The sequence below is a fragment of the Channa argus genome, chromosome 18 (genome assembly GCF_033026475.1).
Source record: "Channa argus isolate prfri chromosome 18, Channa argus male v1.0, whole genome shotgun sequence".
Classification (NCBI taxonomy): Eukaryota; Metazoa; Chordata; class Actinopteri; order Anabantiformes; family Channidae; genus Channa; species Channa argus.
In genome coordinates this window covers 13,059,300-13,076,028 of record NC_090214.1, presented here as the reverse complement: position 1 = coordinate 13,076,028, position 16,729 = coordinate 13,059,300, and the positions used below count along the sequence as shown (strand labels likewise).

The 16,729-nt window shown below is 39.8% G+C and overlaps 1 protein-coding gene across 14 annotated transcripts in view; it reads right to left on the bottom strand.

The window, feature by feature from the left end:
- Window positions 1-4,444: 4,444 nt before the first annotated feature.
- The window catches only part of rimbp2a (RIMS binding protein 2a), a 52,610-nt gene continuing 40,325 nt past the window's right edge, over window positions 4,445-16,729 (bottom strand). For 9 of the 14 annotated variants that reach the window (XM_067484524.1, XM_067484526.1, XM_067484527.1 and 6 more), the window contains 11 exons: window positions 15,894-16,664; window positions 15,447-15,602; window positions 15,022-15,168; window positions 13,764-13,866; window positions 13,272-13,400; window positions 11,858-12,027; window positions 11,097-11,265; window positions 10,911-11,011; window positions 10,529-10,600; window positions 9,915-10,079; window positions 4,445-7,331 (listed from right to left, as the gene is read on the bottom strand). In XM_067484524.1, coding sequence (XP_067340625.1) covers window positions 7,104-7,331; window positions 9,915-10,079; window positions 10,529-10,600; window positions 10,911-11,011; window positions 11,097-11,265; window positions 11,858-12,027; window positions 13,272-13,400; window positions 13,764-13,866; window positions 15,022-15,168; window positions 15,447-15,602; window positions 15,894-16,664 — 2,211 coding nt within the window. In that variant the 3' untranslated portion in view covers window positions 4,445-7,103. The remainder of the gene's footprint in view (window positions 7,332-9,914; window positions 10,080-10,528; window positions 10,601-10,910; window positions 11,012-11,096; window positions 11,266-11,857; window positions 12,028-13,271; window positions 13,401-13,763; window positions 13,867-15,021; window positions 15,169-15,446; window positions 15,603-15,893; window positions 16,665-16,729) is intronic. The other 5 variants (XM_067484530.1, XM_067484536.1, XM_067484534.1 and 2 more) reach the window with 3 other exon arrangements.

Genomic DNA, 16,729 nt, shown 5'->3' with positions numbered 1-16,729 from the left:
CATTTATGAAGCCGTCTGAGTGGAAATCACTACAAATTGCTCCTGTATTCAGTACTCTGGTCTCCAGGGAGTGCTGAAGTCCAGTCTTTGAACATAAAGCTGTCGTTACACCTGTGTAATAACACTTAGCACTACAGCGAGCCAGGGGGCATCCAGCCAGCCATGCAGACAGTCTTTTCAACACTTGTGGTGCTACAGCTTTGAGGGCTCTCCAGCCAAATCATGCCCTGTGGATGTCTCCCACTCCAACCAGTCTCAGCTGAAGATGAATCACCAAGGCGAGGGCTGTGTCCTGGCTGCTTCCCCTTTGCTGACGTCAGCCAACATGATTCAGCTGACGACAAATAAATGCTCGACTCGGAGCGTGGCTGCAATAAACATCAGTTTCCTACCTGTGCGGGGTGCCCAGAGAGAGTTACCACCCTGGTGGTATATCCTCCCACAAACAGCCTGCCCTCAGCGCCATGATGGACAGGTAAGAGGGTTGCCTCCAACAACCCACTGGGAAACACATTAGTTTATAGTGAATGAATGGACACAGTGGTAAAGTATTCAGGGTGATTGAGCTTTTTTGGCTGAGAATTCTTCTCACCCGAGCTGAAAAAGGGCATCCATGAAACTGACTGTGTACATGTCCATGTCTTATCACAGAATCGGGTCATATTTTATTTCCAGTGTTTCTAGATGTTTGCACAAATACAATATGTCACATAATTGACATTTTAATGACATTTAATGAAAATAAATTAGGTCTATACTATATGTGCAAGGCTGAATTAAAAACCAGGAGAAACAAGTGAATGCCTCGGGGTCCCCGGTCCTCAGGGGACCTGAAGGCTACAGGTTCACTGTGTAGCAATTAGTTTGTAGTAATGTCATTGCAATTTTACTTAATCACAATATTAAGTGAAATGATAGAGGCCTTGAGGCAGTTGCTTGGCGATTTAAACACCAGAGCATTTGAAGTATTTAGAAGCAACACAGTGCAATAAAGGCAGGTTTTTATTATAGTTAAAGGTTAGAGATTACATATACACACAATGTAGGAGAAAAGCAGTAAAATATGAGGCCCAGGGCTAATTTTGCCCTGCGAAATAAGGTTGTATTACATATGTAAGGAAAGTAATATTTCTAAACTAAACCTTTAAACTAAGTGAAGTTTTATAAAAACCATTCAAGCCCAGATACTTCCAAGAAATCTCCAGCTCGCCACATGACAAAAGGTCTCTTGGTATATCAAAGTCAAATTAAAGTATTTTACCTGGGAGATCCCTGCTGTGATTTTGGGGCAGGGGGGTCAAATGGACATTGAGGGTATAACGGACACTCTGAGGTTTAGTGAAATATTCAGAAAGGCAAAGAGAAGATGGATGTCTCCTTATGCCCCCCTCTGGTGGCGTGCCAGGCAGGACCAAAGTAAGTGATAGAGAGGTTACTGGCAAGAATTTTAAACATCCATTGGCCCTCAGGGACTCCAGAGACTTACAGCTCAATATAGATCTGTTGGATAGTGAGAGAAAATAAGGGCAAGAGTGAGCAAAACAGAAAGAGAGAAAAGGAGGGAGCTGGATGGGGGGGCAAAACAGGAGGGGAAGGGATGAGAAAGGAAGAGGACAGAAAGGATAGCAGAAGAAGAGTGTATAGGGCAAATATATTAGAAGCAAGAAAACAAAGATTCATTGATTTACAAATTCAATCTCCTGTCGTTCTTACCTCACCGAGAGCAAAAGGGGCGTTTCAGCACAGGCCTGCTGAAAGAATGCAGTTTTTTCCTCACTGTTCCCCTCAGGATTTTTCCTGCTTGAATCAACATTAAATTAAAGCTAATAGTAAAAACAAATATGCATGTAGAGGAGGGTTAGGGGAGGAAGGGACTGAAGGACTCTCTCAAGTTCAGCCCTAAGGACTTTTTGTGATGTGAAATTTGTGTCTATGTGCTTATGGTAACTGTTACATCAGCACATTTCTTTTTTTTCCGGCAATTAAATGAATAGCTGAGACCGATAGAGTCGTCACTGTATATGTGATTTCCTTTATTGCTGAACTACAGGCTCCACATAAGGTCAGTGCACAAAAGAAAATCACTGCTGCCCTCCGCAGGATTGTGGTAAAACAGCACAAAAACAGCTCTGGAAGTTGAACAAACATGCGACTGTAATGAAGAGATGAAAGGAAATCTAATAAATTGATGTAACGTGTTAAAGATTTGTTTATATACAAATCTATTCAGTTTTCAATGTTTAATCTGATTGATCTGAATATGAGGATTCCACCAGAAATATTGGAATACACTGCCCTAAATTCAGGATGTTATAGGTAATTTGTCTTTCATTTACTAATGAATAAGTCATGCATTTGTCAGATGTGTTTTGTGATGTATTTGATTGTATAAATATGATATAATACAAATGCATACTATCCCAATAATTTTTTCTAAATCTCAAACTTTAAGATTTCTGAGACTCAAAGGGCTAAAATGTTACTTTGAACTGAGTCACTCCCAGTAGTCCACCAACTTCGCAGGCTTCTGCCATTCAAACAGATTATGGAGTCATGGATGAGAAGCAGCACAGTCTGCGACAGCCCAATCCATCTGTTAGATGTCAGATTTCATTTAATAGCACTTCAGTTAGTAATTCTTGTTGTTGTTGCACTGAAACCACGTCTGTCCAATGCCTAGTTAATTGGAACCTAGCAATGTCGCCATCCCTTCAGCTTCTTGGCATTGATGTTAATGAAAGGCAGGATATGATTGGCTGTGTTCTGGGTTGAATAACAATTTACAGCACCACTAGATTACAAATTACTGTTAAACATAGACTGAAATTTCAGCTGATAGAAAAATAAATGCGTAAATTCATATATTATTTAATGTCTGGATCAAACTACTCTTAAAAATATCATGTCATGTCATCCTGTTACCGTGAGCATGAAGTATTACAGAGACATTACTAAAGCTGATTTGAGCATTTTCTCTTCTACAAACGATTTGCTGCAGCTGCTACCAATCCCAAATAGATGCTGAATGAGCCAGATGACAAAATGACCAAAATCAGACACACATATATCCAAAAAATAAACATCGAACGACACAAAATGTCCAAACATATGTGTAAAAATGAACAGAGACTCAAAACAACCAGAAAGAAAAGGGGGGGCACTTAGCTCTGCTGTGCCCAGGCCTCCATTTTCCATAATCTGTCCATGATTGCAACCTGGGGTCATGATCAAATCTAACAGTCATTGAACAACCTAAGACCAAACAACAGCTTGCAGAAGCTTTCTGAACTTTCTGAGAAAAGTTTTATACATTTATATGCAGCACCGAGTTCACTATTTGTTCTAATTATTATAAAATCCACAGAGGAACTGCAGGAGTGCATTCGACTGCACTCATTAGGTAAAAGTTTCTATTGACAAGCCTTCTGCTTATAAGAGCCACTAATAGTCTATCAAGTCCTTGTGTTCATTCATCTGAGAAGATACTCGTAGTTCAGGATTTGTGGAGTTTCGTTTGCTGCACCCGCTAAAATAAGCCAAAAAAAACCTTCGTAATGGTGTTTCATTTTGATTCTGTAACACAAACCACGGGTTTAAGACTGATGTGTTTATAGGAACAATTTACATGTGGAAATCATCTTCCTACCTTGCCACTATATGCCCATCCTCCTACTGCACATCAAAGATTGTTTTAATAGTAAGCCATATTAACGTTTGTGACACTGTGATAGTGAAAGATAACCCAAGTCCAGGATCAGTCAGGTCCATCAATGAGCAATATTAATTACCTATAGAGACTCAAAAGAATGTCATGATTATGTGAATCTTATGTGAATTTTCACTTAGTGCAGAGACACTTGAGAGAAGAAGGTGCGAGGGGAGATTCAAACATTGATTCAGTAACTCACTCTGTGACACACAGTGACAGCTAAGGTCAGCAGAAAATAAGGGATTGAATTCAGTGTTCACCCAATTCTCATCAGTATTTAAAATTATGTTGTTTTTTCTTGTGTCGCTTTCATTTAAAGCTCGAAGTTCAGTTATTGTCTGCACAGTCTCTCTGCTAAAGCTTAAAACTTCTTCAGTAGTCATAGGTGTCTTCGTGGCTCCATCACTAGCCTTCCTCTTGCACTGTAGTTCGGTTTTTGAGGTCATGCTTTAGGCAGAGTCACACGTGTTACTTTGCTTCCATTTTTCTAAACTATGGATTAAAGAGTACCACAAAGGATCTTCAGTAACTTCAGAGTGTTTTCACTTCAGCATAAAAGAGTCTTCTTTTTCTGTGGATCAGCATAAATGTAGGCACTGTGTAAGTCATAGGGTCAAATCACAAATGGTTTCTGCAGTATTACATACGGAACTATTACAGTATTACAATATACAACTGGTCTAAATCTGGTTGAACAGTGAAAAAAAAAACATGCACAAATGAATGTAAAAACAATGAGTTTCTAAAAAATATCAAATTTAATTTGGTTATAAAAGTTGTATTTTTTTTTCACATGCACACCCACACATAATTAATCACCATAAATACTGTCCATTAATTTCTCTTTTTTCTTTTTTTGTTTTTGTTTTTTGTATTTTCTTTGACTTTGATTCACAAAGCAAGCACATATGGTGGACTGACACATCTGATTTCAAAGGACACTATGGAGAATGCTTGCAGTCTTTTAACAGGAGAGGGAATCTCAATGCGCTAAAAAAGGCTGCAAAGAAATCAAGTAGAAACATTTATAAATTATCTACAAATGGATCAAAGTACAAAAGAGCTACAGTGTTTGGAGACACTACAGTACACGCATTCACAAGTGAATGATTTGGTATTGGGACACCATATAATTTCAACTTTTTGACAGATTGAATGAGAAACTATACAGAAAAAGCTCTGGAATGAAAAATAATCTATGTAAACCTACTGCCAGCTGAACATTACTTACATTCCTTTTTGGCAATGTTTTCTAGTCATTGCATTTCATCAGTAAAATGAATAAATGATGAGGAGGGGGGCCCTGTTTCACACAATAAACTGACTCATCCTTGACATATGGGGACAAATGGTGATTAATAGGTTTGAATGGACATTTCAAACCAAACATAGATCATTTTTTTAAATTATTAAAGCTATGAGACATACTTTCCCTCCATTTAGTAATTGCTTTTTTTCAGACTTTTGGTCACCACCACAGCACACAAAATGTTGGTACAGTATAAGGACCTGTCCTTATAATAATCCACGTTTACATTTAAAAGACGTTTCCGTTAATCCTGCAAAATAAAGACACTTTTTGTTGATTTATGAAAGTGGTGAATTAAAGCTAAATGTACAATTTAAATAAAGTTTGTCAATGAGACTTTCAAACAAATTAAAAACCGATTAGGTTTGGACAAATTCAGAGTGAAACCGTGACATTCACTTTGATTAATCACACTTCCAACTCGTACACACTGAGTGGAGCCTAATGTGTTGTTTTGTTGTTTGGAGCTTTTTCACTGACAGTGAATGAGAAACTGATTTAACAAACAGTCAACCTGCAGGACAGTATCTGCTCAGCAGGTCACGTTTCTGCTGCAAATCTATTAGTGCATTATGCAAATGGGTTTGTTTGTTTTTGAAGACTCGATTCAATATAGAAAATGTTCAGTGAGTCAACAAACTAAATGGAGCAATAACAACAAATATTGGCATTACTATTCAGAGTCTGAGCTGCTCATACTCAGGCTTCGAGTATGTCTATTTATTTCACAGATTGTTAAATTTTCCAACATCATGGGAATAAAGTAAAGTCTATTTTGGACTAGATTCCCTTTGAATGTATATGAGCTGTGTAATCTGTTAACTTTGTATTGGCCCTTACACACTTTAAATTCCGTATGTTGAGCATAAATGTAACCACATAGAAAGTTTATGAGTAAATTACGTTACTATGCAACAGAACCAGAAAACAATGCACACGTTCCCTTTTTTGATTGTAGCTTGTTTGAGGCTTCAACTTTGGCCCTCTATATCAATATGAGGCAAGAAAACCAAACAGTGCACAGGCAATGGAGGTAGCAGCACATCACTACATCACAGGACCAATAAATGCATGGCCTTGCCTTCAGCAAAAGAAAGCATTAGTGAACAAGAAGTATGAAAGGTGCGAAACATGAATGCATCACATACCTGCCTTACAAGCACACAGGCACACAAAACATGTCTTTCACCAGGCATAAGACAAAGCAGCCACCTTTGTGTAACAGGAAGACAGACACAAAATTTTGTCTTGAACTAGGGGTTTCAGGACAGTTTGACTGTGAGGACAGCAAACATGTCTACTCTTATTAAATCCTCAAACATGGCAAAGCACAAGTGACCTGTCATGAAACAAAAACCTGCTGTTAATCAGCTCTGCAGTTTAACGTGGAATGTCTTGCTCATATTGTTTTTCAGAAAGGCCACTGAGAGCTAAGCTCGTCCGGTGTTTCTGACGTTAATGCCCTGTTGTCAGTCTGCTATTCTCTATTTATTTCCTTTCCTCACAGGCAACTGCTCTCTGTCCGCAAACAGTTTGCTCCCACCTTTTTATGATATTGCACTAAACAAAGCCTTTGTGTTAGCAGCCAGCATTACTGTGCAGAATGCCTCTATAACAGTGCAGTCTGTTTGAGTGTTTGTTTGGTTTTTTAAAGGAGTATGGTATCTGTTTCCGTGTAGTGACATCAATACTCCAGAAAGATTTTTTCTGATTAAAGATTTTAACAAGATGCCTAGTTTTCACAGCCTGCATGAAAAAAAAAATATTGGACTAATGATAAAGAGAAAAATACATGTCATGAAAATCATAGCTTGTTTTTTTCCCTTGAAATAAAATACATCACAGTAATATAATTTTGTGTCTGCAGGTGGACCTGTCTCTTGGTTTTGGCACGGCACTGTACATAATTTAGTTGATTTGTATCCATCACTTAACATGAATAATTGTATCGGTAGTTATATTCAAATAGGCTCACCCAGTCCAAATCCTCTTTGTCATGTGTTGTTGGATTTGATTGTATGGATGCAATATACAGAGCCCATCATGTGCACATATCGTACATGTATGCTTTAAGTTTTTGTGTTTTTATTTCACTGGGGAGAGTCTCTTCAGCAGTTTCTTCCCCTTGGAAAGTAGTCCTTTCTTCTTTTTGTTAGCCAGGTCTTGGGGGTCCCGGGACTCGAGTGGTGTGTGAGGGACCCTTGTAGGGCTGAGGGGTCTCATGGTGCCTGGCAAAAGAGGACGAACAATCGGAGACGGCGCTCGGACAGGCAATGCATCGTTCTCAGCCGTGTCCGTGGTTTCGGTGGGAACCTGAGGAGAGAGGCGGTGGGGAGGTGTGGAAGCATGGGGCAGTGTATTACAACAAAGAAACACTATCTGACCACAGAATATAAGTGCTCTTCGTATATGAAACTACTGGGGACTGTCCACTCCTAATTATTATTATTAAATATCAGTGAGATGTATCTAAAATGTCTACACAGCAGGAATCCACTTACTGATTCTAAGTGGACTGAATGATGTCTTGCTTGCTAAGTGTTTGAAGAGACACACAATTGGTTTTCCCTGAACTGCTTTGCATCTGTTTTTGACCTGCTTGTTCATTAGCAAGATCTTAAATACACATTTAAGTGTGTTTTTCACTTTACTCCTCTCACTGATTAAGTTTCAGAAACACAATGTCATGTGCTGTGTACCAAATTTAGCAATATTTGAATGACAGTTGTGGAGTTGTTTGCGGATGTAGCCAGTGATGCAATTGTCATTTAAACCTAATCAAAACTACACTCTCACAGCCCTTATAAAGCAGATACTTGTCAGTGTCGATACATATGAAGGTTTTTACAGATATTGGCAATTGGAATATGTCTCAAGTGTTCATGTGTATTTTGATGCTGATCTTAAATCAGACCCAGACCAAAATAAAATTAATAATTCCATTAATTAAAGAACAAATGGGTACATAAGTAGAAAGAAGTGTACTGTCTAGACACGTTTACCATTAATAATTAAATAGATTAGTGAAGTTAATTAACAAAAATAATTACATGTATACATGATTATATACGTGGAATTAGTTAAGGAAAGCAAATGAAAGATCAAAGCTGTAGCAGTAGCAGATATTTTTGGTTATGATCCTTATGATCCTAATCCAGTTAATATAACTATAATTTTTTTGCATTCTGTAGTCAAACCCCCAAAGCTATCAACTGTCTGCCTTCTTCCTCTATATCAAATTGCTGATATACAGTATATATATATATATATATATATATATATATATATATATATATATATATATATATATATATATATATATATATATATATATATATATATATATATATATATATATATATATATATATATATATATATATATCATATATTTATATATATTTGAGATGTTCTCTGTTGCACACACACACCCAAGGAGCACATAATGTGGCTTAACACTGAAGAAGTAGCCAAACGTCAAACATGACATCACCACACCACAGAGCTTGAGAAGTCCAACATTAGGCCATGAATGAACACACAGTACGATCATATACAGTACGACACCCAGGGACACGACTGTAGATACCAGGCCTCCAATCTAATGCAGCTGCTCAACATGCAGTAAGTACAGTTTTGTTCTAATTCTTTACACTTTGGGCCAAAATTGTCAATGATGTATTATACCAATGGTGCATTTGGATGATAAAATGCAGTTCAATTCTGTCAGTTTGACAAATATTGGAAACAGGCTTTATGTAGTTTTATTAATGTACATATATATTTTGGTTACACTAAACCCTGTTGACTACATCTGTCATTATGAAATAACAAGTAAGTTCATTCAAAACTTTTTGCGTGACCACAAGCTGTATGCATTAGAGCTGCAAGTTTGGTATCTCAGATTGCCGACTTACTGTACAAGGCAAACAGAGCCATTTATGGTGTGAAATGAACAATCTTCTTCTGTTTGTTTATTTTTGCCAAGCAGGTGAGGGAAAACACAAAATAAACAACAAAATAATAAGATGTGGCAGCATTGTCACCATTAGTAAAACCCACAGCACTATGAAAACTGAAAACAACAACAACAACAACGTCAACAACAACAACACCACCAACACACATGAAGACAGAGCGCAAAAAAAGAATGTTTTTAATATTCAATTTTTTCTTTTATTGTTCCGTTATAACAATACAGAGTGGATGTCTCAGTTCTGTCTCTCGAGCGCAGAGCAAACATGGCATATCCACTGTCAACAGGGCTGAAAAATAGATTTGATTGGTGTGCAATATTCATAAAGAAACAAAGCCTCTTTAAGGAAATACAGCAACTGAGCCAAGAAAGTTATATAAAATTTATCAAGTTTGAAAAAGGCATGCTTTTCTGTTTTTTTCCGTCTTTTTCAACTTTAAAGCTTTCTTCGCAAATAAATCCTTTCAGTGTCAGTGGGTAGTAATTCTTATGTGTTAATAATGCACTTCTAATTAATACTATTATTGTAATACACAAAAATCACAATTAGATTTTGTGTCTCAGTGCAAAGAGGTACCAAATTAAATTTTTTTAAGGAATGAGTTCAGCCTTTTTCAAGTCCTCCTTTACCAGTGCTACATGACATGCACAAATCACCCGTAGAGCTCCCACAGTCTATCCTCTCGCTGTCCATGTCAGGCTTTGCTTCTTCCTTTCTCTGAGACTCAGAAAGGTGTTAACACTGGATTTTTCACGGGATTATTAGTTTGTATTGAGTCACCACTGTCACCACATGGACAAACACACACAATGAACAGCACACAGACGGCAAGTGGAGGAAGCAAGAGACGGAAATCAAGAGAGAGGACGGAGGATGGATGAACACAGGGCCTAGCGCTGAGAGCGGCGATGATGATGTACCCGTTTGCCCTCTGAGATGGCAGCAGCAGAGTTGGCAGCGGGCCGGTTAGCAGGCTCTTCCTGGGGGTATTGGGACGGAGTATCAGTCAGATACACCTCCACATCATCAGGCACTTCTTCCAGAAAGTTAGAGGGAACCAGACCACGGTGGCCATTGATTTCACCCTGTGGAGAAAGAGGACAGGAGCGATATGATTTGCACATCTTCATGTACCTTTAAATTGCAGCTTGATCATCCTTTGCATCAATAAAGAATCTACAAATAACATATTTATTTTAATCGCCCCCCCAAAAAACCTTCAAATACAAAAAAAATTTTTCTACATTTTGAGAACCACACCTTTTTGCTTTCTTGTATTAGAGAAAACTGATACTTTTCTTATGTCTGAATGGTAATTATAACGCCAACAGACAGTGAGCATAAAAGCTGGAAAAGATAAAGGGGGGGAAGCTTCCTTCACTTTTGTGTACAAACATAAATAAATGACTTGCTGTGGTTGACCAGGGTTTTGCATGTGCTACAATCTGTTATTTCACACTTTATATTTGTAAAAAGAAAGAAACAAAATCTACAGATTTTATTAGAGAAGCAAACATGGACAAGCAGTACTCACATAATAGAACCCGTCTTCATCGATATCTCCAAACACAGCAATGATGTCACCAGCACAGAAGGTCAGCTCAGCCTATCAGAAGACAGAGACACAGGAAAGAAATATAGAACTATAGATTGTCTATGCACATTAATTACTTTTTTGCTACCTTGGCTGCTGTTTTTATGTTTTACTGTAATGACTTTCTCTTGATGAACATTATATATATATATATATATATATATACACATAGTATAGAATACACTAGTTTGAGATTATTTCCAAAAACATGAGCATGTAGCATGTAGAAAAGTAGGGGAGTAAATGTAAAGTGGGTACCATACTTTGCACATGGTTGTTCTTTGAAAACTATTCAGCAATCTGTCGTAGCAGTAAACTATACCTCAACATCAACATTGGGGGAGCTCTCTCGGGGGTCATAGTCATACAGAGCCACCATCCTCCTTGAGGCCTGATCTCGACGGAGACCTCTTCTGTTTTGCTCTGGAGGAAACAATACATGACATTTATGTAGCATCTCATGTTTTTCCCAATATCAAACTTTCTTTACTTATTCATGACATAGTACCTATTCTGTCCACTGGGGTGCTGAGAGGTAGGAAGCCCTGTTTGATAAGCTGATCCATAGTTTCCTCATCCTCCGCTCGTATCTCTGACACCATGTTACAAGGAATCAGCCCCATCCTGCCCCTCACCTCTCCTCTGTAAAACCCATCTGTATCTTTATCACCGTACACCTAGTAGACAAGAAAATAAAAGAGCTATGATAAGAGCTGCAGTTTTAAATGGGAAGTGGTAAAGGTTTAAAACATACACAGTACTTTTACTATCAGTGTTAGAGATAGCAAATAGCAATTTAGCAATTAACTTTTTTTTTTTTTACATATGCTTTAGTTAAATAGATGAAGAAATTATATGCAACTGTCCATGCAGTTTTATTTTGAAAGGGCAATTCTTTTAAAGAACTCTTCAAAATCAAAAACTTTTTTTGCGGACAAAAAGAGCCAACACTTGAATTTGTGGGCAGTAGAAGGGAAAGCACTGAAGCTTTTTACTGAGGGCTACGTTTAACAATCAATCAACAATCAACAATGAACAAAAAATTGTCATCGGAATTATGTGAGAACTGCTGGTATAGAATTATTACCTACTGAAAACCTACCTACTAGTCATTTATGACACCTGGTGTTTTAGAATTATACTGGTTAAAAATTACAACTCATCTGCATTTACCTTAAAGACACATATTGTAAATGCACAGAGGAGGTCAGAATGATCAAATATGAAAGTATGACAAAGCATCTGGGCATCCCAAATTGAATCTCCCACCCTAATGATCTGCCCCTCTTTGAACGGCAGCTCCTCATCAGCTGCATCTGGGTTGGGGGACATGGATAAAGGATCGTAGTCAAAGAGGGCCACAAAGATCCGGAAGGACTCTTCAGGCTCTGACTCATCAAAGTATGTAGGAGAGTGGCGATCCCGATCCCTGTATCCATCTTAAAACCACGAACAACAACAACAACAACAAAAAACAAATCATTATCCTGTATCCTGACACATGTTTAGAGACTATTTTTATGTTTGGAAACTTCATTTATGTTTCTGCTGTGAAATGAACCTCTTATTATGGTGTTTGGTCACAAATGAAGATTATTTGAGGACTTGGCAACAAAACTTGTAAATTACTTAATGCCTTGATTTTCTGCCAAGCCATATTTGTGGATGATAGCATCCAGGAAGAAACCTGTGGTCACTTAGTGTTTGCATAATTTACTGCAGTGCCCACATGTGTCTATCTTTATGGTCTTTATGTTCTTATGAAGTGAGAGACAAATGATGACCAAGACAAACCATGGTGCAATACACAGTAGTGATTCGCGGACATGACAACATCAACAATACACAACACAGACATGCATGCTAGAAAAAGGCTGCTAAAAATGCATACTAAAATAAAGTATTTTGACTTAATAGCTAAATATGTAATTCCAAAATGTAAAGCAGAAATGTATAACTTTCCACACACGGCCAACCCCCAGAGCTTCAGATGTCTAGAGCAGAGATGGCTGCTGTGGAAGCCTCATATTTCTTTCCATCTGCCATTGCAGTACATAGATAATGCACCACCAAGCAGAGTGTGCTGTTGGGCCAATGAAAATACAAGCATGATGTGAAATGAATTGCTCAAAGGGGTAAACACTTGCCAACTGAAAGAGGTTTCGGTAACTGTGAAGTTTGTTGTTGTCTTACATGGTGGTAGGACAGAAAGAGTCAACTGCATTTCCAAAAGCTGATATTTCAAACTTAAATAGCGATAGAAACTCAAAATTTTAAATAATTAAAAAGCAGTGACAATGTAGTCATTCTTTAATGTCTACCACAATTACAGTATCTCTTCAAAATGTCATGCACGAATGCTCCTGAGTGTAGGAACTGTGGTTGTGCGACAAAGGGAGGGGGCTTAGCAGGCATCTGGAATTCAGTGCAGTGTGAGGCATTCTCCAAGCAGTCAATCAATCATTTATCATCTGCAACTGTGGAAATGTTCATCCTGGACCCCAGGAATTGCTTGCCAGTGGGTCACCATTTCAGTGCAGTGCAGTCATGCTGTTCAACAGTAAGCATAATAATTATTGTTTCAGACAGAGAAACAGGCAGTGTCCATAGCTCCTGCTTGCCATTTGCTGGTGGCATTTTGTTGCCATGCTGTGGTGGTAAAAACAGGTCTTCAGGCACATACCATGGGGAGACCTGGTGCCGCCCATGTGCCTGCGAGATGACCACATCCTGTGCCGAGCTACTCTGCCATAGTTAACATCTTCGGTGGTGGGAGAGAGGTTTCCCTCACTGTTATTCTCAGAGGTTACCTCTACAGAAAACACCAGTTAGAGGGGGATGGGATTACAACGCATATCTTCACCTCACAAAAGGTTAACTAAAAATTTGTGCCTAAAGCTAATAATACAAAAAAGCGGCTACGTAAAACTACAAAAACAAAACTGTCAAATTGTTTCGGTGTAAATTACTTTATTGATGTGTAACAGCTGTGCAAATAAAAGTCTGATTGTAGCATTTTATCAATCTCTGTAACATTCAATTTATGTTTCGGTGGTGAGAGGCATGAGCGTGGTTCATAAACACAGATGTGTGCTGGAGACACAGAAAAGCTCATGAAGGTTTAAAGAGCAACAAATACTTCCTTCCCATCTCTCAAGCACCCGCCCATACTGACCAATGGAAGGGACCATTAGAGGTCGTCTTTGAGGCTGGGGAGCACCATGATGAATTCTTCTCTCAGTGTCTCGGTCATGACGGCCTCCAGCAGAAGTGTTTGACTGAAATTTAAATAAACACAGAAAACACAAAACGCAAATATTAAACATTCATGAGATGCTTACAGGCACATGGACATACTTACAAAACATGTGTGAAAAAATTGACATACTTGTACAAACCGTATGTAAACAAAATCATGCAGCACTCACAGGCAGGCACACTGACACACAGACGCAAAGACAAACACTCAAACACACACGAGCCCATAGGAATTTTTAACATTCCAAAATGAAGTACTAACAACATACTATGTTGTTTTGAAAATGTGTAAAAATAAAAATAACCATAAACTTTGCCTATGGTAAAACACAGTCTCTTCCTCGAAGCAACTGCTCAAAACCAGTTTCTCCCGATGTTCACCCAGTTTCACCTCTTCAAGTTGCAGAACATATTAAAACCCCGCCGATGTCACTTTGCCTCTCTCTGTGGTGACGACACATCAAAACCCAAACTCTGATTCTCTTCAAGGTCCTGAAGCATCAGTGCTTTCAGATACCAACCAAGTGCCAGTGTATCTCCAGACCTTCATTCCACACACCACAGGCTTTTCCCAACCCTGTGTAATCTCATCACATATCTACAGATCAAGCTGCATCTTAAAAAAATAATTGCGTTGCAACATTTGATCTACTGTAACACTTGAAAGTTTATCAGTAAAATAGGCTTCTGTTCTGCTTCCATCAGTGTAGTTTCTGCGGTTGGCCACACATCTCATCACAGAGGCGAGTTGGAAAAGGGCAATCAACAACTCCAGCTGCAGCAACAAATTACTGTGTGCCACCATGAGAGCAGCAGCCGTCTTCCCCTTTCTTTCTGCCATGTTTACACTGAAAACAGTGGAGGTGGTGGGGGAAACTGCTCACCTGAGAGCACCTCAAAACTTCTCCCTATCCATGAAACATTCAAACCCAGCCTCTGTTTTTGCTTATGGTCAAACCATAACTATCAAGGGCTGAAACATTCTTACTTCTTTCCTTATCCTATTGCTCTTTTGTTACGAATCGAACTCAGCACACACCGTAACAACAAATATCAAATTCAAAGTCAAGGCAGCAGACTCATCTGAAGTATCCGTGCCTGTGAATTTCTCAATAGATTAGGAACTTTTTGGTGTTTATGTTCCCTGGATTTAGAATAAGTGCAAAGAACTGCACCTTGGGTGTGTTGTGCGAGTTGCGCCGACGTCCCTCTTCCAGCTGCATCTCAGAGTACAGCTCCTCCTCCTCCTCTTCCATGATGTCAGACAGGTCAGAGCCCCGGCTGCTTTCGCTGTGATAATCTTCATTGTGACTATAGTGAGGCTTTTGGTAGTCACAAACACACAGACGCAATTGTTTAGGTCCACATACTTACGTACAGTACACACATGCACACACCAAACACGCATTGGTGGGCAAACACACACAAATGGATGCACACAGGGACACAGAAACATAGACACAGGAGTGTATGCATGCAACCACCCAGAAAAGCATGCACACATCCTAACACACATGTGAGAGGTTCTTCATTGAAAAACATATTTGGGGTGGAGCTCAAAAGCAGGAAAAAGACATGTGACTTATCCTGTTGTTCTTACCAGCCTCCCCAGCTCCGAGCCTCTGAGGAACTCATCAACTGAGGGTCCTCTTCGACGGGCGCGTGCAAACCCTTCCTCGTCTTCCTCTTCTTCATCAGAGTGATGCTGGTGAAATGAATGACCCTGGTCTCCGTACCTGCCCTGCCTCCTGTCCCCCTGAAAATTTGTGGATAAGTATGTAAATTGAGTAACATAGAGAGGGGGGTGACAGTGGTACTTTGTTTGTATATTTTGCAGTAATTTGATGATGACTGGATTTTACATCTTACTAGTTTGACAGCTACTCTGTGTAAATGGTGTAATATATCATCAATCAGAGAAAGCTTAATATCCTCATGTCCACAATCACATCATGGCCTTAATTTACGGGTGTTTTTAAATTCAGTCATAACGTTTACAGTTTATCATCATGATGGCTGTCAGTTTTTTAGCCTTCTCTTTCCAGACCTTGCCACTTTCTGCTGCCACCCTCTGCGCTGCTTCTCGGGCAATCGCTTTGGCCACAGTGTCTGGGATGAGTGTGCCTCTGGGTTGTGGAAGGATCCTCTGGGGAGAGGGGGAACGTGGATTGGCAGGGGGAGGGGCCTCAAGGGTGTGGCCATGCATGGGCACATGAGGCTGAGTTGAGGGAGAGCATGTAGGGTCCCATCCAGACTGGCCGGTTGGAATCCCTCCCCCATGGTGGGCCGCATGATCTTTGGCATCCAGGTCTCTGGCACTTACTGGTCTCTGAGGTATAGGGTGGGATTGAAGGTGGGGTAGCAGTGGCAGTTGATGCTGGGGCCTGGGACCTTGGTGAGGTGGCTGGGGCTGAAGATGCAGGGTCTGTGGCTGAGGATGTGGGAGTCGAAGCTGGGGTTGAGGGGGTCCAGCTGGATGGGAAAGTCTGGGATGGGGCTGAGGATGCACAGGGAGTGGTTGCCCATGTGCCTGGGGTGGAGCAGGAAGCTGAGCCATGGCATGAGGGAGGTGAGGGGATTGAAGGTGGGGTTGAGCATGGGGGTGAGGAGGTGGTCCTCCATGGGGGTGCATTGGTGGTGGCAGGGGAAGCGGAGGTAGAGGCACGAGCAGGTTGTTTGGAATGACTGCGACAACAGAGTCCTGGGATTCTCCCTGTACTGACAGTGTCCTGACGATCACCTCCCTGGCTTCCAAGCACTGAAGCCTTGTCAGCTCAACAGTAACATGGTCTGCCATTGGGAACAACACCTCAGCTATCTAGATTTAAGCAGAGAAAATGCACCATACATCAAAATATGCTGTTTTAACAACAAAAACAATCA